This window comes from Hemitrygon akajei, chromosome 5 (genome assembly GCF_048418815.1).
Source record: "Hemitrygon akajei chromosome 5, sHemAka1.3, whole genome shotgun sequence".
Lineage (NCBI taxonomy): Eukaryota > Metazoa > Chordata > Chondrichthyes > Myliobatiformes > Dasyatidae > Hemitrygon > Hemitrygon akajei.
The window spans coordinates 62,026,242-62,052,392 of NC_133128.1; the positions used below are offsets into that span (position 1 = coordinate 62,026,242).

The 26,151-nt window shown below is 39.6% G+C and overlaps 1 protein-coding gene across 2 annotated transcripts in view; it reads left to right on the plus strand.

The window, feature by feature from the left end:
* pola1 (polymerase (DNA directed), alpha 1) overlaps positions 1–26,151 on the plus strand; it is a 295,953-nt gene that overhangs the window by 151,709 nt on the left and 118,093 nt on the right. For both annotated transcript variants that reach the window (XM_073045628.1, XM_073045629.1), the window contains exons 33-34: positions 8,912–9,093; positions 12,936–13,067. In XM_073045628.1, coding sequence (XP_072901729.1) covers positions 8,912–9,093; positions 12,936–13,067 — 314 coding nt within the window. The remainder of the gene's footprint in view (positions 1–8,911; positions 9,094–12,935; positions 13,068–26,151) is intronic.

Here is a 26,151-nt window from a genome sequence, read left to right on the forward strand (position 1 = left end):
GTTTCTTGTCCATATACTTGAAAGAAAGAACAAACTTGCATGTGTGGAGGAATTTCAAGGCCCAGGGAAATATTCCAAGTCAGCTGCAAAGACTAAAAACAGAATACATCAAACATGACCTGCCATAAGCTAAACTGAATATAATTTACCACATTCTGGAGAGTTATTGCACAAAAACTTCCAAAATAAATTCCAAGCTGAACTTCATTCAGTGCAATGAGTATTGGATCACTTATTGAGGACTTGGTGTCCGTGAACTTGACGTCCCTTAACTAGATAGCTGCTTGTTTGCTGGAATTGGAATTTTCATTGCAAGTGAACAATTCCATTTTCTCCCACCCTGTCTCTGTCTAAGCTTAAACCAGCATATTTAACCTTGAATCACCCTTCCAACCCTGTTTATCATCGTTTATGAAATTTGTCTGCTTCCTTTTTCCATTGTATCATTAAGAGCCTTCCCTGTGTGTTGTTGAACCCTTCATCAATTTTGTTATCGCCGGGTTCCTCGACTATTTCAGTGCTTTCTTGGCCACTTCCAATGTCTGTGAATTCGAGCTCCAAAACTTTACTGTCCATGTCCTAAACTGTGGGAGGCCCTGGTCTCTCATTCAAAGTACAAAACAAAGTACATTTATTATCAAAGTATCTACACTATACGCAGCCTTGAGATTTGTCTCCTTGTAGGCAGCCATGAACTAAAGAAACTCGATAGAACCCAGACAATTAAAAACCCAATGAGCAGTAAATGAAAAACATTGTGCAAACAATAAAAGTAAGCAACTAACATTCATAACTGAAGTTCATGGAAGTTAGTTCACAGCCACAAAGCCAGTCATCACTTCAGCTGGCCTCAGTTCAGTGCAGAGTCTAGAGAACCTCGCAGAGCCGTGAGCTGAAGCAGCCCGTACCTTGCCTTGGGTCCCAGCACCCTGATTTTCCACTTAAATTGTCCAAACCTTGGGATGTTTCTCACTCTTGGACCCAGGCCCTGCCATTTTGATACTCTTTCAGGCCCATGCCTGCTGCTTCAATTCAGCCCAGCGCTTAAATCATTCAAACCTTGGGTCCTTCCTTGCTCTCAACCTGGCTGCGGGTCCTGCCCCCTCGACTCTGTTTCACTTCAGTTTTGCCACATTGAATCGTCCTCATATGCTAGCAAGTCTTTATCGGTACCGTTTTAAAATTCTCCTCCTGTGTCTGTGAATTTGTCCCTTGTTTTGTAAGCAGATATTTCAGCACTCCCCTAAGATCCAAGTACCTCTGTTGCTTTTGTGTCATCCAAACTTATTAATATTATGTTGCATAAAAGTTGTTTGAATTGTGTATAAGTGAGACCATGAGGCTATATGGAATCGACATTGAAGCAGAGTTGTGGCCTGGAGCAGGTCAACCAGGCTGAAGGGTAAACTGCACTTTCCATTGATCAACCTTGCTTCCTGTTTATACATTTTGATTAGCACACCTCTACTTGCTGGGGTAGTGACATAAAATGAACTTAACTCTCACTCAAGGCTCTCCTGCAGATGGAATCATCTCAACATTTGATTTGCCATGCCTCCTTTGAATCTGGGATATTTCTAATGAGTTTAATCTTATGAACCTAAACACAAGTGTAACCTTATTAGCCATTCATGATGGGATAACCTTTTTACGCCAGCAATTAAGCTGGTGCATCTCTTCTGGGCTAATTCCAATGATAGCCCATCCTAACTAAAATAAAGGGACAAAAATTGTACAAAGTTCAAAATATATTATCAAAGTACACGTGGCTTTTTAAAGTAGCTTTTAGTTGAGCCCACTAGGAGAAAGGCAATCCTGGATTGGGTGCAGTGCAATGAATCAGATTTGATTAGGGAGCTTAAGGTAAAAGAACTTTAAGGAGGCAGTAATCATAATATGATAGAATTAAACCTGCAGTTTGAGAGGGAGAAGATAAAGTCAGATGTATCAATATTGAAGTGGAATAAAGGAAATTACAGAGCCACAAGAGATGGGCTGGCCAGAGCTTGATTGGAAGGGGTCACTAGCAGGGATAATTGCAGAACAGCAATGGCTGGAGTTTCTAGGGGTAATTTGGAAGACGCAAGATAGATACATCTCAAAGATGAAGAAGTATACTAAAGGGAGAATGATGCAATTGTCAAGGGAACTGAAATCAGCACAAAAGGAAAAGTATAACATAGCAAAAATTAGTGGGAAGCTTTTAAAAACCAACAGAAGGCAACTAAAAAAGCCATTAAGAGTGAAAGGATGAAATATGAAGGTAAGCTAGCCAATAATATAAAAGCGGATACCAAGCATTTATTTCAGATATATAAAGAGCAAAAGAGAGGCAAGAGTGGATATTGGACCAGTGGAAAATTACGTTGGAGAGGTAGTAATGGGGAACAAAGATGTCGGGCAAAGTTATTAAGTATTTTACATCAGTCTTCACTGTGGAAGATACTAGCAGTATGCCAGAAATTAAGTGTCAAGGGACAGAAGTGAGTGTAGTTGCTGTTACTAAGGAGAAGTTGCTTGGGAAGCTGAAAGATCTGAAGGTAAATGGGTCACCTGGATCCGATTAGCATAGACATAGGATGTTAAATGGCCTGTTCCCTTGCTGTGTTGTTCGAGCTTTAATCTGCCAGTCATCTCACACAAAATAAATAATAATCTGTAGGTGATGAGTAGAATATCACGGTTACCATATTTGTTTAGTTCCACCCTCCCTTCTCCATTCTTGTGACAGGAAAATTAAGAAAAAGAAACTTTTAATCTATTGACTGACTTCTCCTTAATGAAATCAGCTTCTATGTTCCAGTGGTGCTCTAAGTTCAACAAGGGTGCTTTTCAGCTGACAAGGCAATTTCTTTGACAAGTACCATTTTTAGATTTTTCTTATCTTGCAAAAGGGGTTTCTTGGCTTTTGCCTGTATATATGCAAGTTTACAATTGCTGCAAAATGGATCTTAAATAACATGCTTGCATTTCCTTTGCTATCATGCTGTTAGGGAGATGATATTTGCAGCATCGAGGAATAGTGATGAGGAAATGTGTAACTAACTACAAATAAAATGTTGATCTTAACAAAGATGGACCTTGGTTCATAACTGAATATAGCCTGTCCCAAGGAGCAATTGACAGCATCAGATGAAAAAGGTTATACTTCTCTTTTGACCTTAAACGCTGTATTTTTGGCTGAAACTGCAATTTCAGTCGTCTTCCCTCTTTACAGTCCTTTTCTATAGTGCCTGTTGATATTATAATGCTCATTCATGATGCACTTGGAGAGATGTGTTTGCTGTCAATTGTCATTTTTCATGCCTTTGTATTCCTTCCACTGTCAGATGCAATGCAAAGCTTGCAAAGATTCAAACCCATGCCATCCTTAATGAACGGATGCATTAAGAGGTAGTCTAACTTGTTCTCTGATAATGGTAAGATGGCAGCAGGGTTAGTCATAATGGCCTCTCTGGATTCAACAAATGGTGCAAATGTTTGTCTTAAATGTTTGTCTTGTGATCACAAGACCCTGCTGGATGTTAGTAATAAGGAATACTTTTAAGTCTCGTTCAGTAGTTCATTGGCAAGATCAACGACAGAGGATTTTGGTAGCCTTGGGTTGTTGTGCGTCATGCCACACCATTGCCTGTTACAACCACCCAGGGGAAGAGGTACGAGGGACAGTATGGGAGAGAACTGAGGTGCAGTGAGCGTGCTGAACTCTGCAGTAGGTTGGGAGCTGACACCTGTGGTCCAGCTCTTCCATTAGCGCTGCTCTCCAGAGTTCGCTCCCTGGAAGACGATCTTGGATTATCCTTGACTGCCACTGAGATGAGGAACTGCTGTATGCTTGTTTTTGCAGAAACTTGGCTTCAGGACAACATCCCATGCACCACCTATCTTCAGACCATGCCACTCGGGGACTTGTACTAATATTATTTTGTTGACATTATTTGCTATTATAACTACATGTGCAGTGTCTGACTGTATATACTGTGTTTTGCACCTTGGGTCTCAGAGGAACGATGTTTCGTTTAGCTGTATACATGTGCATGGTTTTAAACTTGAATGTGGTTTTGTAGCATAACCAATTTTCTTCATGTGGTCTATTACCCTACCCAACATAAAATGTGAGGCAGTTTAAAGGTGGTCCATTTCTTTCCTGTTCCTGCAGGAAATTACTTATTTGCCATGATATCCATCTTGACCCCACATCCAAGATCTCTCATGCCTGCTTCTGCTCCAGAAGGTGAATGTTGTGGCTGTATGGGCTACCTGTTATGTTTGTGTCAGTGTAATGAAATATACGAGGGGTGATTGATAAGTTCGTGGCCTAAGTTAGAAGGAGTCAATTTTAGAAAACCTAGCACATTTATTTTTCAACATAGTCCTCTCCTACATTTACACACTTAGTCCAGCGATCGTGGAGCATACGGATCTTGGACCTCCAGAAAGTGTCCACAGATGGGTGATTGATAAGTTTGTGGCCTAAGGTAGAAAGAGGTGAGTTATTAACTTCAAGTTTTCTGCATAATCACTCGTGCATGTAATGAAAGCTGTATAACTCATCTCATTCTACCTTAGGCCACGAACTTATCAATCACCCATCTGTGGACGCTTTCTGGAGGTCCAAGATCCGTATGCTCCACGACCGCTGAATTAAATGTGTAAATTGTAGGAGGGGACTATGTTGAAAAATAAATGTTAGGTTTTCTGAAACTGATTCCTTCTACCTTAGGCCATGAACTTATCAATCACCCCTTGTATGAATGTTCACAGGTCTAGAGGGAGACAGAACTTGGATTTGACTTACTGGATTAAAGAAGGATTATTGAGCTTCAAGGATTTGAATCTTGAGTGATGAAGTAATCCTGATCATCTCTGTGCAGCAACTGTTTTCTTTCTGTTTAATGCTGGTCTCTAGATGGCAGCATCTGAAGTCGACACTCTTTCGTTTAGGCCCAAACAGTCCGACTTTGTTGCAAATGATGGTTCCCGGAATGTTTTCAGAACAATTGTAGTCAAATTGCTTCTCTGATGCAAAAGATTTATTTAACTTTTCATTAATTTTCCCGATAGAAATTTGCCACTTGAATGTGTTTCTACCTTTCAATAGTTTTAATCTCACAAGGGTATTCTTAATGTTTTGTTACTGGGAGTGAATCAACTTTGCAGATTGCTGTAAATCACAGTGAAAATTTAAAGGGGAAGCATACTTTAAGAGATGTACTTTGAATAAATCTACAGGGTGTTAATTAAATTAAGCACAACTGTACAGAGTCCTCTTTGTTTCATACGCTATTAAATGAGGCAGCTTTGAAATTATTTGCAACTCATGTGGCCTTTATTTTGTTAGCTGTTGAAAGAAAGTTCAGGATTTTGCACCACAAACAAGGCATCTCATGTCAAATGATTTGTTTCCCAAATAAAAGCCTCGAAGCTTGATTTTTGGGTAATTATGGCATTGTTGAATTGTATGCTATGGCAGAAAAGGATGACTGATGGTAAAGGCATTTGGTGATGTGTGGTAGTTTGCCTATGCATTATTATTCTCCCCGTCACTGCTATTAATATTTTCTAATGATTTTAAGCAGTTTTGAAGAAAAGTCAAATTTATTTTTCTGTGGAATTTCATGTTTTGGTGTTGCGTGAGTTTTTTTTTCTTCCATAGTTTAGTTCAGGTTATCAGAGCTATCATTAAAACCCTTTATTATCAGTCCACACAATAACCTTAAATCACATTTTAAGAACTGTATCAATCAGGGTTGTTTGCACACAGTTCCCTTTCACCCAGGATCTGTATTGGAATAATTCTTTTATATTGCTAAGAGATTATTACATGAATTGATATTCGGTCAGTTCCAGAAGGAATGATAATTCGGTGGAGAAAACAACAAAATTTATGTTACGGAATGCAGAATGTCAATTGGATTTCATGTATCGCTGCATTTTGGATCGGCCACTCAACGTTTTTTTAATATATTGTCAAAAAGAATGCAATGTGATTAGACGCTCAGTAAGTGTTATGCATTTTTATTAATAATTGCTAATTGGTTTTATGGTTGGCACACACACTGAGATAGTGAAATCTTTTGCTTACATAGTGTCCAGACAGTTCAATCCATACATAAGTATATTGAGGTAGTTCTGAATGGAAATAAAACCGAATGCTGAATATTGTGTTGGTTACAGAGTAAATGCAGTTGCAGCTTGATAACTAAATTACAAGTGCCATAACAAGGTAGATTCAGAAATTAAGAGTTCACTTTGTTCATCTTTATTGTATAAGTGGTCTGTATTAGTCTTCCCTTTCTTCCTCTCCACCAGCAGATTTCTGAAGCCCATGAAACTCATGAATACTACCTCATCATTTGTCTTTGGTAACATAGTCTTGCACTGTACTTCTGCCACATATGACAAATTTCACAACATTGATAATAAGTGATACAAAAACAGATTCTGATTCTAACAGCAAAATAGAAGCTGCCTTTGAGCTTGGTAGTGCCTGAAGCTTTAGTATCTTCTGTTCAAGGGCAAGGGAGAGGAGAGAGAATGACCGGGCTGGAGACATTATTGACTATGTTTGCTGTTTTCTCACAGCAGCAGGAAGTGTTGATGGCTGATTTTCATGATTAAGTTAGGATGTTGAATTTGCAAGCATTTTCTTCTCTTGGGTAAATTGCAACTTTGTACGTCATGAAAGAACATGACGAAAAGGATTGAACTGAATGGACTTGATTACTTACATCCTTCATATACATGAGGAGTAAAAATCTTTGTTATGTCTCCATCTAAATGTGCAATGTGCAATTTATAGTAATTTAAAATAAATAGAATGTACAACAGGACAGTCAATATAACATAGAAATACAATTGTATTGGCATGAATTGAATCAGTCTGATGGTCTGGTGGAAGAAGCTGTCCCGAAGCCTGTTGGTCCTGGCTTTTATGCTGTGGTACTGTTTCCCATATGGTAGCAGCTGGAACAGTTTGTGGTTGGGATGACTCAGGTCTCCAATGATCTTTTGGGTACTTTTTACACACCTGTCTTTGTAAATGAGGAGCATGAGTATCGTTGCATTGCATGAGACAGCAACTCTGTTTACCTGAAGTATGAGCGAATCAGAGATCTTGTGGCATGGACTGATTACAGGAGTTTGGGAATTGCAGTGTAGTCTTTCTAAAAATAGGCAAGCAGTCTGAGATCACTGAAACAATTGATGCAGCAAACTAGCAAAACATTAAAACAAGGTAGGTGTGTTTGAAAGATAGAAAAACCAAATCTAATAGGTGCAATCCACTTTACCACCTGTGCCTAGGTATGGATTATGAAATTAGTTATTCTAAGAGAGGGATTATCTCCTTGTGACAAGATAGATTGAGAACCCAGGATATATGTCATATTCAGTGGCAGCAGTCATTTTGTGGGAGTGGATTTAAGTGCCACAGGTTCATCTGCCTGTGTCCAGCTCGTTTTTGCAGAATAGCTCACTGGGCACCAGAGAAGCGTAGCGATTAGTGTGACGCTGTTACCACTCAGGGTGTTGGGGTTGGGAGTTGAATTCCAACATCATCTGTGAGGAGTCTGTATGTTCCTCACTGGCGAATGTGTGTTTTTTCTCCAAGTGCTCTGGTTTCCTCCAACAGTACAAAAACGTACCTGTTAGCAGGTTAATTGGTCATTGTAAATGGTCCCTTGATTAGGCTTAGGTTAAATCAGGCGTTGCTGGGTGGCACGGCTTGAATAGGGCAAAAGGGCTTATTCCATGCTGTATGTCAATAAATAATAAATACATTTTATCAAATTTATTTACCTGAGACTCAAAACATAATAAGATTATTCTTGCAGGAACATAATCTATTGAACATAGATAACAGTATGTCATCCTTGTCTGAGTGACAGCATCTTTGCTGGGTGTAAAAAAAATAATTTTCAGATTATTGCTGCAGCTATTTGTGGGCCTTCCTATGTGATCTGTGGCTGAAGCACCTCCATTGATATCACAGTGTCTACAGTAAGGACTTCATTAGCTTGTGAGGTCATTTGAATCAAAGTCAGGTTTGTTATCACCGGCATGTGTCATGAAATTTGTTAACTTAGCAGCAGCAGATCAATGAAGTACATAATATAAAAGTAAATAAATAACTAACTTAATAGATTAAAATTGTGCAAAAACAAAAATAATATATTTAAAAAGTGAGGTAGAGTTCAGGGGTTCAATGTCCATTTAGGAATCAGATGGCAGAGGTAAAGATGCTGGTTATGAAAGTTCGTATTAGTTACTTATTTGTCATTCTTTCTTAAACTTTTATTGTATAAGAGTTTACATCATTCCACTCAAAGACTAGGGAAGTGGAAAAGGTTTTAAATATATTCTACAATAGCATATCTTACAGCAGATGACAATACTCCACAAATGGTGGTGAGTTGAATGATCAGTTGATTTTGTTCTTATTGGAATTGATCAAGGAGTTTAGTGGCAGTTGTGGTAGATGGCGGTGAGATGTCAACCAGACCATAAATTAAAAGAATTTCTTGATCGTCGCCATGGGATCTTCTTCAATGCTTTGAATGTACTGAAGAGCTTTGGTTTAATCAAAAAATGCAGTACTCCGTCAGTATTGAGTCTGTGAATCTTTACTGCATTTCCGACTGACAGATCAGAAGTTTGCAGCATGTTTGGGCCTCTATAATATCACATGCTGTGAAGTTATGGACAGTTGATGGAAATGTTCACCAAAGTTCTGTTCAAATGAGAATAAATAAAATTAACAATTATTCTTGATAAGCAGTTTGTCAGACCAAATGCCTTTCTGTTTCAAAGCACCTTCTGTAAAACTGTGTCTGATTATGGGTAAGTGAAGATGAATTAACTGGATCAGCTCGATTCCTCATTTTTCTTTTCATCTCTCCCTACCATAAAGGCTTGGATCCATCCCAGTTCAGAGTGAACCATATCTGTCTTCAGGATGAAGAAAATGATGTGCTGCTGGGTGGCCCGGTTCAACTGACCGATGAAGAAAAATACCGTGATGCAGAGAGGTTCAAGTTCATATGTCCAGACTGTGGAACAGAAAACATTTACGACAATGTGTTTGATGGCAGTGTAAGTATCAGAATATATATTGACAAAGCATGTCCTGTTCCCCTTGGTTAAATAGAAAAAATTACATAGCCCAGCAGTGCAGCTGAAACATAGAGGCCATAAAAGATAGTCTCAGGCTTGATCATCAAGCAATCTACTTAATTGGGATGCTAGCTACCACTCTAAAACAGAGTCCAGCTTCCACATTCACTTGCCTAGGTTCATCTGTCAGAGTCTCCTCAACCCAACTGGAAGAATGAGCATGGAACACCACCTCCATATCGCACACCATCTTCATTTGGAATTTATAGGTGTTTTTTTCATTATTGTGGGATCTAAATCCTGAAACTTTCAACTCAGCAGTGTTGCAGGGTACTGTAAATTGAAGAAAAGTAGGACAGGACAGTTGTACAGCGCATAGAGCCACTATCTCACAGAGCCAGTGACCAGGCTTCAGTCATCAACTCGGGTGCGACCAGCGAGGACTTTGTATCTTCTTTCTGTAGCCACGTGGGCTTCCTCCCACACTCCAAAGATGTGTGGGTTGGTTGTCAATTGGCCACTTTAAATTCCTTCAATTGTTTAGGTGACTGGTAGAATCTGGAGATAGTTCAGAGTTTGGAGTGAATTAAAAAAGAAAGTGGGATTAATGTCAGATAAATGAGTGGTTGATGGACTGTGCTTACTAGGTGGGCCAGAAGGGGCAGTTTCCAGGTTGTCTCTCTGTGACTGTAATTAACTACACTGACAGCACAATGGGCAATAGATGTTTGCTTTGCCATCTTCTCAGACAATGAAAACTAAATCAGTGCTTCCTCTGTGAAATTAATGTAGGCCAGTTGGCATGAGTGCTTGAATAAGATTGAGAACATCAGTCTGGATTGCTGTTAATGAGGAATATGGGCAGGCAGAGAGTTGATCTCCACAGTAGTGCAATAGTTCTAATTATGTTGTGCTGGCAACAGAGATAATTTTTAGTCCCTCAGCTTTCCATGTTTCTATGCTGTAGAAATGTTTGATCACAAAAATAATACCTATAAGGACAACTATTTTGCTGTGAAAGTACTCGCTCAGATATCCTTTGATCCTTTGCAACACGCACAATGCTGACGGAACTCAGCAGGTCCGCCACCATCAATGGAAATGAATAAACAGTCGACATTTTGGACCAAGACCCTTCTTTCGGATTGGAAAGGAAAGGGTAAGACGCCAGAATAGAAAGTGTCGGGGGGGGGGGGGGCGCGGGGAGGAGATAGGTGAAGCCAGGTGGGTAGGATGAGTATAGGTCTGGAGAGAAAGGAATCTAATTGGAAAGAAGAGTGGACCACAGGAGATAGGGAAGAAGGAGGGGACACGGGGAGCTGATACGCAGGTGAGAAGAGGTAATAGGTCACTGTAGGGAATAGAAGGAGGCTGAGTGTTTTTGTTACTGGAAGGAGAAATTGATATTCATGCCATCAGGCTGGAGGCTTCCCATACAAAATACAAGGTGGAGTCATTGTGGAACAAGAGGAGATCATGGACTGACATGTCGGAATGGGCATTGGAATTAAAATATTTGGTCACTGGCAAGTTCCACTTTTGCTGGATGAAGCAGGGCTGCTCTACGAAGCAATCCCCCCAATTTACGACGGATCTCACCAATGTAGAGGAGGCTCGGGCGCACCAGATACAGCAGATTCACAGATGAAGTGTTGCTGGAAGGACTGTTTGGGGCCTGAATGGAAGTGAGAGAGGAGGTGAATGGGCCGATGTAGCACTTATGCTCCTTGCAGGGATAGGTGCCGGGAGGGGTGAATGAACAAGGGAACCATGGAAGGAGTGATCCCTGTGGAGAGAAGGGGGCGAGGTAAAGGTATGTTTGGTGTTGGGTCCCTTTGGAGATGGCAGAAGTTATGGAGAATGATGTGTTGCTCCATGGGGTGCAGTAGGTAAGGACAAGTGGAACTCTATCCCTGTTAAGATGGTGGAAAGTTGGGGTGAGCATGGATGTTCAGGAAATGGAGGAGATGCAGGTGAGGGCATTATCAACATTGGAGGAAGGGAAACTCTGTTCTATGAAGAAGGAGGACATGCACATCCTGGGAACAGACACGGTGGAGACAAAGGAACTGAGAAAGGGAATATCATTTTTACAGGAGGTAATGGGACGAGGTATAGTAAAGATAATTGTGGGGATTGGGAGGTTTATAAAGAATGTCAGTCAACAGTTTGTCTCCAGAAAAGAGGTCAAGAAAGGGGAGGGAGGTGTCAGCAACGGACCAAGTGAATTTAAGGGTAGAATAGTAGTGGAGGCAAAGTTGATGAAATGTTCAGCATGATTGCATGAAGCAACATAAATGCAGTTGTCTATGTAGCGGAGGAAGAGTTGGGGAGCATTACTGGGAAAGGCTTGGAACATGGACTGTTCTACATAGCCAATGAAAAGGCATGAAACATTGAATTCACCTTGCAGTTTAAAAAAAATGTTCCCTCCCCTTCCCTTTTTTATTCCACACTCTTGGCCTCTTACCTCTTCTTACCTGCCTATCACCTCTCCTCGGTGTCCTCCTCCTTCCCTTTTTCCTATGGTCTACTCTCCTCTCCTAACAGATTTCCTTCTCTTCAGCCCTTTAACTTTCCTACCCGCCTGACTTCACCTATCTCTTTCCAGCTATACTCCTTCCCCTCCCCCACCTTTTTATTGTGGCATCTTCCCCTTTCCTCGCCAGTCCTGAAAAAGGGTCTCGGCCCAAAGCCTTGACTGTTTATTCATTTCCACAGATGATGCCTGACAAGCTGAGTTCCTCCAGTATTTTGTGTGTGTTGTTGTGGCGCATCGGTCGGCAACCTTGCCATTTCTTTAGCATTTGTCTGTTTCTTACCACCAGCCAGCATATTTTGTGTGTGTTGCTTTGGATTTCTAGCATCTGCAGAATCCTGTCTTTGAAAAGAAGTATCAGCTTCTTGCTTTTCCTTGGTTATTGGTTTGTAGCCCGTAAAAAAAAAAAAAAAAAGGAAAATTGAATCTCATTATTCTTGGGAGTGGAGATTTAGAAAATGGTGTTGTTCAAATTACATCTATCTTCTGAATGCAAATATTTATCTTCATTGAAAATGAATAAGATGGGACTTACCAGTTGACATTCCAAATAGTTGACATTTCAGTACAAGAAAAAGTTAAAATAAAATATTGTTTTTATTAATATTAAATCTTTATTTCCCTTCCCTTCTCCCAAACATGCCCCCCAAGTTTAAAAAAAAAAGACTCCTTGACCTTCTGTACATCATTATCCTACTCTGTCATCAAATGTAGAGGAATGCATCTCCATCCCAAACTGATGCCAGATATTTGTGTGCCCTTGAATCAAAATCTAAAATCATCGGAAAATATTTAATCATCCTAGTTTTTTTTCTCAAGGTTTACAACACACAGTAAATTATGAGATTGGACATCTTAGTCTTTGGATGGAAAGCAAAGGCACCCTTATCTAAATTAAAAGTAATTATTTTAAGTTGATCCAGAGGAAGAGCAGTTGGTTTGGATTTTTTAGTCAAAACAATCTGCTTGCTTGAGGAAAGTAAGGAGTGGAGCTTGGCACAGAGCAATGTTAGTGAGCAGAATCCTTGACTTCCCTTCATTACAGCAGTAAACAAGATAGAGAGTTAATTGTACGAACTTTGAGAATTTGCAGGTGGGCTGACTGTAAAGTGAATATGTCACTATTCTTGTGCAACTTCAAATGTAGAATTTGTGTATAGGCCGGGCTGAGTGGAAAATGTTCTTTTTACTGAATCTTGGTTATTCAGAAAAATAGTGAAGTTTCTTATCATTAAAGTATTTTGAGATGTATTTCATATGTGCCTCTTCTGTTCTGTAACAGGGGCCACAGATACAACCCAGTTTACTCCACTGCAGTAATGTTAAGTGTGAGGCATCGCCTTTTCAGTATCAAGTGCAAATATGTAACAAGTTAACTTTGGACAGCAGGCGGCATATCAAAAGATATTACAGTGTAAGTACATGAAATCACATGTAGAACAAAGTCTTGTCAATTGTTCCTCTAATGGAAATGAACTCTGGCTTTTCTTTAAAGGAGCTTTTTTTTTCTAACACTGCTGAATTAAGCCTGAATGATGTTATTTGCGTTAAGAAAAACGGAATGCATTTAGTTAAATAAAAATGGGATGCAATTCCATAGAAACTATATTTTGTGCTGTATAAAAAAAAGTTAACATTGATGTATAAACAATGCCTTATTCTACTGGTAAGAGGGAGTATGCATTGCAAATAAGCTTGTGCAAGAGAAACATTAACTTATCTAAACTGAGAAATGAATAGGAGATGTTTTGTGAAGCAGGAAAATTTCACCAGCTTGACAGTTGGCAGGCTGCCTACTGTGTGGATTCATGAAAGCTAAGAATTACACTTTCATGAATTTTTCCTCACTAAATGCCCTGGTTAATCTGAAAGATAACCCACTGATTTCAATTCATCCTTTGGCTGGGCGGTGCTTGTTACATCTTCATTCTGACAAAGCATTTGTGTTAATCATTTGGCCCTCTAGTAGACACTCCAGGGCTGGTGCTTTTAAAATAAATGTGGCTGTGATAGCTCTTTAGTCTATTAAACTTACAATAGAAGCAAAGAACTGGTAATTATAAATTCTGTGCAGTGCTTGGAAAAGAAAGTGAAAATGGATACAGCTTTTGTTGAGTTTTTTTGGAAGTTCGTTCTAGTTGCTCCCTTTTACTTAAGTGCCTGTCTTGGGCCTTTCTGCAAATACTTGAGGCAAAGAACTGCATCCGAAGGGCAACTTGAGGATTTATATTTTTCAAGGTGAAAGTAAACAGTACTTATGTAACTGGCTTTTTTTAATTTAAGTGCATTTTATTCTTTAGGATCAATTACACGAAAAGAATGTTGAATGGTGCTACAATTCAGAGCAAGGGGGGAAACTGGATTTTCTCAAGTGCCCAGTTATTAGAGAACTATAGAGGCACATGGCAGAGAAACAGACCTTTCAACCCACTACCCACTTTACCCATGCTGACCATCATATACCCAGCTTACTTAATCTCATTCAATAGTATCTGGTCTACATTCTATACCCCTCAACTGCTATGAGAGTTATTGCCTCCATCGCCATCTCTGCGTGTTTCAGATTCCATTATCCTTTGGGGCAGAAAAATTCCACTTTGGGATCCCTTCAAGCCCCCATTGCTTGCATATGCTTCACTTATTAAGAAAAACTACAAGATGACTGCTTTACGTTGGTGTCCCTTATCATGAAAATGTTGCTGCCTGCTTGCCAGCAATGTTGTTTAGTATTTCAAGTAGGAAAATTTATTTGCCATTATAGGTATTAATGGACCATTAGGACACTGGGACTCTGATGACTGGGGAGGCATTAGTGGGGAGTTGGTCATGGGGGAGTTCTCAATTATGGAAAATGAAAATCAATTGAAGTTGCTTGATAATGCAAATTGAAATCCTGAATGAAGTTAACGATGCTTAAAAGCACCGGCAGATATAAAAGAATCTGGAACAGCAAACGGACTGCTGGACAAACTCAGCGGCTCGACAGCATGTGTGGAGGTGAAGGGATGGCCAATATTTCAGATTGAGACTCAGCATAGCACTGCTGTTCAAGTAGAATACAGCATATCCATTCTTTATTTAAACTCTCTTGCAATAAAAAATAGAAAACTAATTGTTTTCTAAATTGACGTATTAACTCCAAGAAAAGCAAGATCTCTCAGAATACCACCAGCTTTCAAGCTCTCAGAATAAAAAAAATTGAGGCTTTTCACTTTTTTGTCCAAAATGCACGACTTCACATTTTTCATTTTATTCCATTGGGTGTGTCTTTGCTCATTTGCTTAGCCTGCCAGTAAGCACCTGAATCTTCTCTACATACTCCTCGTAGCCGGCAATGTCATTTGACATTTTGTCCTCAGTAAACCTGGATATATTAGAGATGATGCCCTCAGACAGATCAGTGATACAAATTGCAAACACCTGCAACATCCGCATCACTTTCAATGGCATTCGTGTCACCCAAAAATGACAGGTTTGTGATCGGTCTGTTAACCTCTCCTCAATCTACAACAGTATATATTACTCTTGTAAATGAACAAGTTTTGGTAATTGAATTGGAAGCCTCCTGAAAGACCAAATATATACAATATTAACCATAACCGTTTTACTGGTTGGCACCATTGTTAAATTTGAGGCATTTGGCCAGCCATAACTTTGTGCCATAAATTCATCTTGATTCCGCTATTTTCCAAGGGCCCTGTTGTCGCTTCATTAATGATAGATTCCAGGATTTTCCCTACTACTGATATTTAGATGCTGTTTCCCCATTAGTTATGTATAGTTTATTATGTACTATACTGTTGCTGCTATATAAAAGCTAATTTTCATGTCTGGGATTGTATGTCTGTGACTATCAGAATGAGGTTTAATATCACTGGCATATGTTGTGAAATTTGTTAACTTTGTGGCAACATTACAATACAATACATAAATGAGTTACAGTAAGTGTATATATGTGTATTAAATAATAATTCTAAAACAGAAATAATGGAAGTACTGGGGTAGTGTTAATGGGTTCAATGTCCATTTCGAGATCAGATGGCAGAGGGGAAGAAACTGTTCCTGAGTCATTGAGTGTGCCTTCAGGCTTCTGTACTTCCCTCCTGATGGTAGCAATGAGAACAAGGCATGACCTGGGTGATGGGAGTCCTTAATAATGGACACTGCCTTTTCGTGGCATTGCACCTGGATACTACGGAGGCTAGTGCTCATGATGGAGCTGACTGAATTTACACCTCTCTGCAGCTTACTTTGATTCCATACTGTTGATCCCCCGCCCCCCCCCCCCCCCAGTACCGGCTGGTGATGCAATCAGTTGGAATGCTCTCCACAGTACATCTGTAGAAGTTTTCAAGTGTTTTTGGAGGCATTCTAAATCTCAAAATCCTAATGAAATGTAGCCACTGTCATGCCAATGAGTAAGTAAACTTGGAACTTTCCTTGTGGGGTGTTTTGAACCAATCAGGAGACAGACAAGAAAGCATTTCTTTGCATAGATGGTAATGAATATTTGGCATTCTCTACCCAAGGGGGAATTGAGAATATTCAAGATAGAAATTGTTAGATCTTAAAAATATAAGATTGGTCTAGGAAAGTGGAACTGAGGTAGAAGATCAACTCTTGTCTTATCAAATGGCAGAATAGGAACAAGGAGTTTAATTCCTTACCCAATTTCTTATGTATATTCTTTAGAGTCAGGCCCTTCACAAGTGAGGTCAGAACCAATTCTGCAGTAAAAGGGTGGTAAGTGCTTAGGCCTGTCTTATCAAAAAGGTAATGTGCTAAATTCAATATGTAGAATTGGGTTACTGATCATAATCTTATTATTACTGATGCGAAATTTGTCGTGTTCCAGTAGCAGTACAATGCAAAGACATAAAATTACAATAAGTTAGAAATATCAATAGTGCAACAAAACAGAATAACACACTAGAATTCATGGGTTCATAAATGATTCAGAAATCTGATGATTGAGAGAAATTGAACTTGAATTGCTGAGTGTGAGTTTTCAGGTTCCTATACCTCCTCCCTAATAATAATAATAATGACAAGAGCCCATATCCCATGTGGTGTGGGTCCTTAGTGATACATGCTACCTTTGTGAGGCACCACTTCCTGAAGATGTCCTCAATGGTGGGGAGAGTTGTGACTGTCATGGAGCTGGCTGAATCTGCAACTCTGCAGCCTTCTGCAATCCTGTGCATCGTAAGGCCCATACCAGGCTGTGATACAACGGGTCAGAATGTAGATCTGCAGAAATTTGCAAGGGTATTTAGACATAACAGATCTCGTACACCTAACAAAGTAGAACCCAGGATAAACCTTTGGCAATGTTTGTGCCCAGGAATTTAAAGCTTCTCATCTTTTGCACCGCTGATCCCTCACTGAGGACTGATGCATGCTTTCCTGACTTCCGCTTCCTGAAGTCCACATTCAATTGTTACCCTAACTCAAGGGACTAAATAGAGTGAGATGTAACAGGTTACTTTGGTATTAACATTTGGAGGTATTGTCAATTTGCTTAGTATTTACCAGGCATTCTGCTGGTGCTGTAGCTGCTTTGTACACCATGAGGCAAACAATCTAATGCTATCTGCAAGATATCACTTAGATTGCAAAATTTGCATACTTTCAGAAATAGCTAGCTGAATTTGACAGCCTTCAAAACTAAAAGCACCTCAAAGCTTCTGTTCATCCTAGTTTCCTTTATAATGGAGTTGTGGCTGCCTTCTCCTTATTTGAATGCTGCTTTAGCATAAATCATTTGGGTAGCTGAAGGTCAAAACCATGAGGCAGCATAGGATCTTGTTATCCTGTTGTGGTATGCTTAAGTTGGAACTTGGTAATTTTATTAACAGCTTTTGTACGTTGAATTCATTTGTGCTTGGGTGTCTTGAGTTGCATTTCCCAGGGATACTTAATTTGACCTTGTTTTTAAACTGTGTGTTAATGCTAAAAAGCATTAAAAGAATTAAAGGAACATCTACCTGCCAACTTTGTTTTGGTAAATTTCTGTACTTAACAGCGTTTTATTGTCATGAACTCCAGGTCTTTGTAACAGAGTACTTAAGATCTTGCTTCTCTGCTACAAATGCTCCTTTGCCTCTCTTTAGAACATTACCTGCTGCGGTAGTGTGAATATTAACTTTCTAAACAGATACTGGCTTCTTTTAAATTTCAAGCTAATGTGGTAAGATTCAAATTCAGTGAGGTCATCAAGTAAACAATAGTGGCTTGGCTACCCAATAAGTAACCTACCAAATCTGTCTTTCTTTTGAAGGTGATAGAAAGATAAAGTAAGTGGCTTAATAAAGTGATGTGCCAGTCCAGTGCTGCCTCTTGTACCCAGAATTCTATTCCTGGAATAAATGAGAATTCTTCTGATGAGCATCTTTCATGGACATTTAGAGTACCTGAGATGCTCCATTATGTACTTTCATACACTGCTGATGCTGAAGGCCCATGTCTTGATCTATTTTGAGGGTGGATGAGTGCTTAAATTGTTGGAAAACTCTTTGGATAGCATGGCATCTATTTCCTCTTAAGCACTAATGCAAATAGCGTCTGTCTGCTGTCTTTAAGGTCTTACTTCTAGGCCTACTGTGTATCCATCCATCCTGATCAGCAACAAACCTAAGTGTGGGTGGCACATTAGTCGTTGACAAGCTAAGGATCAGAATCAGGTTTAATATCACTGTGTCACTTTTGCAGCAGCAGTAGAGTGTGATACATAATCAAAAAAACTATATCACAGTAAGAAATATATGTATGTATGTATATCTTATTGTGATTTTAATGTGTGTGTGTGTGTAATATATGTGAATTAAATAAATAGTGCAAAAAGAGAGCCAAAAACAATGAGGTACTGTACATGTATTCATTGTCCGTTCAGAAAGCTGATGGCAGAATAGAAGAACCTGTTCCTAAAACATTGAGTGTGTGTCTTCTGGCTCTTGTACTACCTTGAAGGTAGCATTGAGAAGAAGGCATATCTTGGATGATGGGGGTTCTTAATGATGGATGCTTCCTTTTTGAGTCATCGCCTTCTGAAGGTGTCCTCAATGCTGGGGAGGCTAGAGCCCATGATAGAGCTGGCTGAGTTTTCAACTTTCTGCAGCTTATTCTGATCCTGTGCAGCGGTCCCTCCATACCAGACTGTTATGCAACCACTTAGAGTCCTCGCAGTTCATCTGTAAGAATTTGCTGGAGTCTTTGGTGGCATACCAAATCTCCTCAAATTCTTAATGGAATATAGCAGCTGTCATGCCTTCTTTTTAATTGCACTAATATGTTGGGCCCAGGATAAAATTTCAGAGGTGTTGTCCTGGGCCAAGGGTAAAACTTCAGAGATGTTGCCCTGATGTTCACAATTAATTCCTTCAGCTTACTGATGTTGAGCGCAAGGTTGGTGTTGTGACACCACTCAACCAGCCAATCTATCTCACTCCTGTACACCACCTCGTCACCATCTGAAATTCTGCCAACATAGTTATGTCACTGGCAAATTTAGACATGGCGTTTGAGCTGTGCCTAGCCTCACACAGCCATGCACGGAGAGAGAATAGAGCAGTGAGCCTTGATTGTGCGCCATTGTTGATTGTCAGCAAGGAGGAAATGTTATTTCAGATCCGCACTGACTGGTCTCTCGTTGACGAGGTCGAGGATCCGGTCGCAGAGGGAGGTACAGAGGCCCTTGTTTTGGAGCTTGTTGATTAGCACTGAGGTTATGAGGGTGTTGTATGCTAAGCTGCAATCAATAAATAGCAACCTGACATGGGTAGTACTATCATCCAGGTGGTCCTAAACTGACTGGAGAGCCAGTGAGTTTGCATCCGCTGTAGGTCTGCTGTGGCAATGGGCAAATTGCAATGGATCCAGGTCCCTGCTTTGGCAGGAGTTGCTTCTGGCTGTGACCAATCTCTCAAAGAACTTCATCACAGTAAATGTGAATGCAACTGAGTGATAGTGATTGAGGCAGTTCACCCTTCTCTTCTTAGGCACTAGTGTGTTTGTTGCCCTTTTGAAGCAGTGCAGCCTCCAATAGCAGCAGTGAGAGATCAAAGATGTCCTTGAACACTCCCGCCAGTTGGATGGCACAGAGTTTTAGTGCCCTATCGGGTAGACCATCAGGACCTGACACCTTGCAAGGTTCACTCTCGTGACTGATGTTCTGACATTGGCCTCTGAGACAGGTCACAAGGTCACCAGATGCTGCAGGGATTGGCACAGGTGTAGTTTTATTTTCCCTTTCAAAAGATGCATAAGCTCTCAGTTATAGGCTTTGGTGGTTTTAATAGTACCAAGTAGCTGAAGAAGAGAAGGCAGACTGGCATTAAAACCCTGATGGCATGATGAAAAGGCAGTTTGTTCAGTTTCTGTTATTTGGTGAATTTAAGCTTTGCAATGTCTTATGTGAAAAAGAAAGAAAAAATTCAGATAAATAATGAATTATTCAAGAATTATTAGGTGTTTTCTGTGAAATTACTGATTCCCAAAGAGAAGTACCTGTACTTGGCCTAGATTATTTTATGTGCACAGGCAATAATAATTTAGAATTTCAATTAATCTACAAGATAGAAACATATCCTATAATCTTGATTATAGTGGCATATTTTAAATGTGTCAACTTTAAGTAATAATCAGCATGAATCAGACAATCTCTTACAAGTAACAAGATTACAGAATATTTAATTGATGAACACCTAAATGTATAATTGCCATTGCATTCACCCAGAAAATAAGACACACAGAAAAAGATTCTTGGAATCAATTGTTAGCAGCAGAGTTTAACTGTTGGAAATTCTGCCTTTGCCTTTCTTTCTGGTATATCAGACAATCCATGAGTTTACTTCAGAAATATATCATACAGGGAAGACTAATTGTAATTTAACAGATTTTATTTCTTGGAATATTTCACAAACAAAACTAAGTACATGTACATCAAGTTGTAAGGCTATTCAGAATGCTGGAATGAAATTCATTCTGGTACTTGTAAGCATTTTATAATTAACTATAAACTTGAGATTCTGCAGAAATCTTGAGCGGTGTGCGTGCACTCACTCACTCAAAGTGTTGGAGAAATTCAGCGTCCTTTCAAAACAAAACTTTCTGTAGCTCACCAGACATCTTTCTTGCAGGAAAAGAAGAGTGAACTGTTAATTGGGCTTAAGAAAGGGTTATTAATTGACCTTTATATCCATAAATAGTTCATAATAATTTTCTCCTACAAATATAGCAAAGTTCACAATTCAGTCTAACTTCTACATAATAATATTCAACAGAGGTTCAAAAGTGGGAGAGAAGTTGTGGGTAGCAGATAAGTAAATAACTGAAAGAGCAGTAGATAGTGGGTAGTGATGCTTCCCAAGAACTGGACAGAATGTTCTGCTTTAAACTCACATTCTTTTTAGAGCTTTTTCCCTTCTATTTATTCACTGTGCGTTTTGATCGTTTGGGGCTTTGTGATTTTTTTTTTGTTCAGAGAGAGATCCAACATAGAAACAGGGTCCTTAAGCCCGCTGTATCTCACCCAGCCATCACCCATCCAAATACATTAATCTAGTATTAAAACAACACACACAAAATGCTGGTGGAACACAGCAGGCCAGGCAGCATCTATAGGGAGAAGCACTGTCGACCCGAAGGGTCTCGGCCCGAAACGTCGACAGTGCTTCTCCCTATAGATGCTGCCTGGCCTGCTGTGTTCCACCAACATTTTGTGTGTGTTGTTTGAATTTCCAGCATCTGCAGATTTCCTCGTGTTTAATCTTGTATTAATCCATTTTCTATTTCTTCAATTTCCTCTACATTTTCTCCCCCATTGAAACATGAGGAGCAATTTACAGTGGCCAATTACCTACCACCTTACACATCCTTGAGGTATGCGAGGAAACTGGAGGACCCAGAGAAAACCCATGTGGTCACAGGAGAACTTGCAAACTCCACACAGACGGCATGTGAGGTCAAGACTGAACCTTGTTGCTGGTGCTGTAAGGCAGCAACTCTACTAGTTGCATCACTGTGCTGCTCTTTTGGTAATTATTTACTTAACAATTCTCAAAACCTGCTATATTATTTGAAGTGTGTTTCACTATTAGACTGGGAGCTTGTGGAAGCAGTTGTTCCACAGTGGATTTGTAATATGTGAGATGCATGGCTGAGACTTGTTAGTTGAGGCTTCCAGAGATGGCACAGCATAGCTCTTTTATAGGAAGATGGTTTTCGGTCTTGCTAGCTCCTTTTCCAGATGACGCATTATCACCAGTACACCAGTCCATCATTATTTGTGAAATTTAGGGGCACAGACTTCTCACTGATAATTTTAAAAATTGAGACATCGTGAAGGCTGCCGTTAATGACTTTAAGACTTCACTGACATGCAACACTCATCCCACCATGGAGATAATAACTGTTTTATAAGATTAAGCTTGCAGCAACAAGTTTAAAGCACTTTAGGCCACAGCATTATCCATAATCTTCGAGTTTCCAGCGTTCTGACCCTGACCTCACAAGGATACAAATCTGAGGATTGTAAATCAGTAGATAACAAGGATGTGGTATAATTGTGTCACAGTAGAAGCACAACAGTCAGAAACAGGAGTGAGCCATGTGGCTCCAGAAGCTTTCTGAGGTGTCCTGTGAGATCATCCACTTTGCCATCTGATTTATAAATCCTTGCATCATGTCCAAAGTCCAGTGACCTCAGTCTCAAGTTTGTCCACCCACTGAGCAATAATGCAGAATCTTAATGATAGAGCCTGAAAGGTTTGAGGTGCATTTCATATGTAATTGGCTCCCACTTATCACCATTATTTTGGAGGTTTGGGACATTAAGGAAATAGAAGAACATGACAGGAAAGTGAACTGAGCTAGAAGTCAGCTGTGAATGGCCAAGTAGTTTTGACGGGTCATTTGGCAATCAAACAGTGATCTTGCTTCCTCTCTCCTGGGGCACATCCACAATTTTCAGCCTTTATCAATGTGACGGGTGAAATGCATCCTACTTGGAACCTGTGTGTCTTATTCATTATCTAGGTGGACCTTGGGTGCCCATCTAAGCCTGTAAATTATTGAATTTCCACAACTTGTGTTATTCAAATGAAAGGAAACAATAGTCTATTGCTTGTGCCATGTTGTTAACGAAACACTGAATGCAGAGCCAAGCTCCCCTTGTGCATCTTTCACATATAGCTAGAGTTAACAGGCCTTTACTTTGCTTGGAAGCTTTAAAAGCTGTATGGACTTCCTTTAGTCACTTCTATTTTGTTGCTTCAAGTCATTGTCTAGTATTGTAGCATTTAAAACAATACAATTTTTATAGTATTAATAACCAGTTGATAGGACAAAGACTTCAGGCGGCCTCTAAGAGTTCTCACTTGAGAGGGAGTCCTTTTTGAGGGACTAGTAATGTGGCAGCAATGAACCCTGGCTTTTGCTGTGCCCTCCCTCTTTCGGGTCCTTGTAGTGCCGAACAGAACAATAATTGGTGTGAATATTTTCCCACCAGGCGCTTCTGATTGATATCTGGGTTAAATAACTGTGATGTTAACTGACAGCGATCCCTTCCATGATGTTACTCTGGAGCCATTTTCCCTTAGTGTCATGTGCATGCAGAGGGGAAAGAGACCAAATTTTAAGCAACAGGAAGTATATGCCTAGAAACTGGATTGCCTGTATGTGTACACTGTGCAATTCATTTTCAGTTAAAAAGGAGGAATGGAAAACTGGGCTTTGCTGCCTTTTATTCTGGGTCCAATCTTCCAATATACCAACTCACAGTGGCATCCATGTGCACATTTCGGGAACTTTAGCCAGGCCTGCATGTATTGTGCTATCGGTGAGCCCCTCATGACTAAGCTACAACATACTACACATTCACAACCCTTCAATGTTACTTAAATGACTTTCCCAGAGCAGGTTCCAGCCTGTGCAATCTCATGCCAGAATCTGCCTCTGGTAGGTCCTCTTTAAATATGGTAAGTACCTGACTCCGTCCATTGAGTGCCTGAAACTGTAAATACTCATCTGCCGTTTGCTTGCAGAATGTATGTAAAAAGAAATTTTGAGCCCTGTTAATGTAGTGTAAATGTCAGTGAGTTATATACTATGAATGTATTGCACTCAGAATCAGCAGATATTATGAATAAAGCATGTTTTTGGTAAAGGCAACCCAGCTCCTCATTGGATTGTTCTCTGGAAAGATTCCAACACCCCATCCTATATATTATGGAATACTGATTTCAAATTAGAAATTAAAGCTCCCAGCTAAATCTTTGCCTTTCTCTTTTTTCGCCCCTGCACTTAAATAATTCATTACTTTGAATCTAAGCTGCTCTTTTATAGAATGAACCTAGTAATGTATTATATGCCCTTAACTACTTAGGCAGCCAAAAAAAGTGGATATAGAATCAAAATTTTAATTACAAACCTTTTGTGTTAATTGCACAATGAGGACAGTTCGTAAAAGGTACTGTCTCATTGACATGTCTTCGGATTGATTTACCCTTGAGGTTTTTTGCTTGAAGGTTTAAGTTCTAAAAACTTAATCAAATTGTGAAAGGATTGATTTTTTTTAAACTACTTTTTTTGCCCACTTTCAATTAGTATTATAATGTTCAGAAGCACAGAGACTGAAATATTTACTCACCATTGTGCGTGTTATTAATGTAACCTTTAAATCCAGGCATGCATCACTATATAAATTTGTCTTGTTATTTTAGGCATTAAGTTTTAAATCATGCCGTATTGCTACCGAGCCATTATTCCTATTTGTCTGATTCCTTTCAATATAAGGCCATGTGTCTATAAAAGTTCAACTGCCAACCAGCCTCTGAAATAGCTTTACTACAGCCCATGTAATTATACATCATTGTCAGCCGTGGAACGGCTTCTACTGCCAAAGGATGCTGTTAGTCATTCAGTTTCTGTTGCCCTAGAGTTGGGTGTAAGTAACTTTGCAGTAACCTAGTGCTTCCCAATCGCAGCTCTCTCTTCATTGAAATGAAGAGAGAGGAGACAATGTTCTTCAATTAAAGATTCCATTGAGATGAAGAAAAGATCAGTTGTGGATGTTTATTCTCTTCTATGAAAAAAATATCATTGGTGGGGGGGGTGCAGTTTAGTGGTTAGGTAGAGAGACAGAGTCAGTGCTGTTTGTTGAATATCCTGTTAAGGACTGTTACCATTCTAATTAATCAAGTTAGAAATTACAGCTGTGGCTGCTTCCTCTATTCTCAGTATCAATTTTCTGCTCTGCTTAGACAAAGCAAATATAAATTTTGTGTTCATTTGTCATTCGTTCTTTGACTTCAGCATCTCGGAAAATAACAATGTAGCACAAAAGACCAGTATTTACCTAGTTGTAATGTAGGTTGCCATGGTGTTTTGCAAATTATTGCAATTATGTTCACCATGCGAGTCGCCCTTGGTAACTAGGGGGAAAAAAAACTGATAATCCTGTTTTGAACAAAAGGTCAAATTGCTGAATAGAAAGTCTTGATTAACTAGAAGATGTACAAAGTGGAATTATTTCCTTCCATTCAAAAAGAGGTCTTGATCAGGTTTGGTTGGAGGGGGAGGGTGAATAAGTACATCTGTTGATTACTGAAGTACAAAGAATTGAAAGGATGTTGTCTTGAGCCTTTCATGTTGGCCTAATGGTGGCTTTTTGTCAAATTTACTCATTTGATAGATTTGAAAGAGCAGCTGCATTTAATCTGGATAAATGCTTTACCCCCAATTTTTTGTATCCCTCCTGTTCTATCCAGGGCATGATACGTAGAATATACTCTGTGTGTTCATCGATTTGCATTGCAGTATTACCTGATGTTACTCAGGCAAACTAGTGTGGTGGGAATGGTGTGGTCTATGCCGCAGCTTCATTGAAATAAAGACAATTTAGACTATAATTAGGCTTTTCAGACTTTATTAAAGTGCAGAGAGTTCATTAGATGCCTGCTTTTTGGCAGCTCTGTTGAAAGTTACCGCTGGAGTTTCGAGAGGCTCTGAGAGGAGAGTGCGAAAGCTGAGTAAACTCCTGAAAACTTTGTCTTTACATTCTTCATTGCCTAGCAACAGAAGCTTCACATTCAGCCCCTATTTAATTTCTGGTTGTTGACCATCTGGGCTGTTTTCTTGACCAAAATAATCTTTTCCCATTTGTGAAGGAAAGGCAGACAGACCAATTATGGTTTGAACATGAAGTTCGTGAATTGAAGAATTCTTTGAAGTGCTATTTAGGGAACAGCTTTCTCTCTTTTCTCACCCCACCACACACACTTTCCTTATAACAAAATGCAGATACAAGAAAATAGCTGTATAATAGTTTATAAACCCATATCACTTAATTTACATTACCTTTGGGTTGACAATTGTAAATGATTGCTTGGTGGGAAAGGGGACTAAAGAGCAGATGTAAGCAAAATGCACAATTAAAATTATTTAAGTCATTTTGCATTTTTGGGGAGATCTTCATTATCTTCCTGAAAAGGAGAGAATTT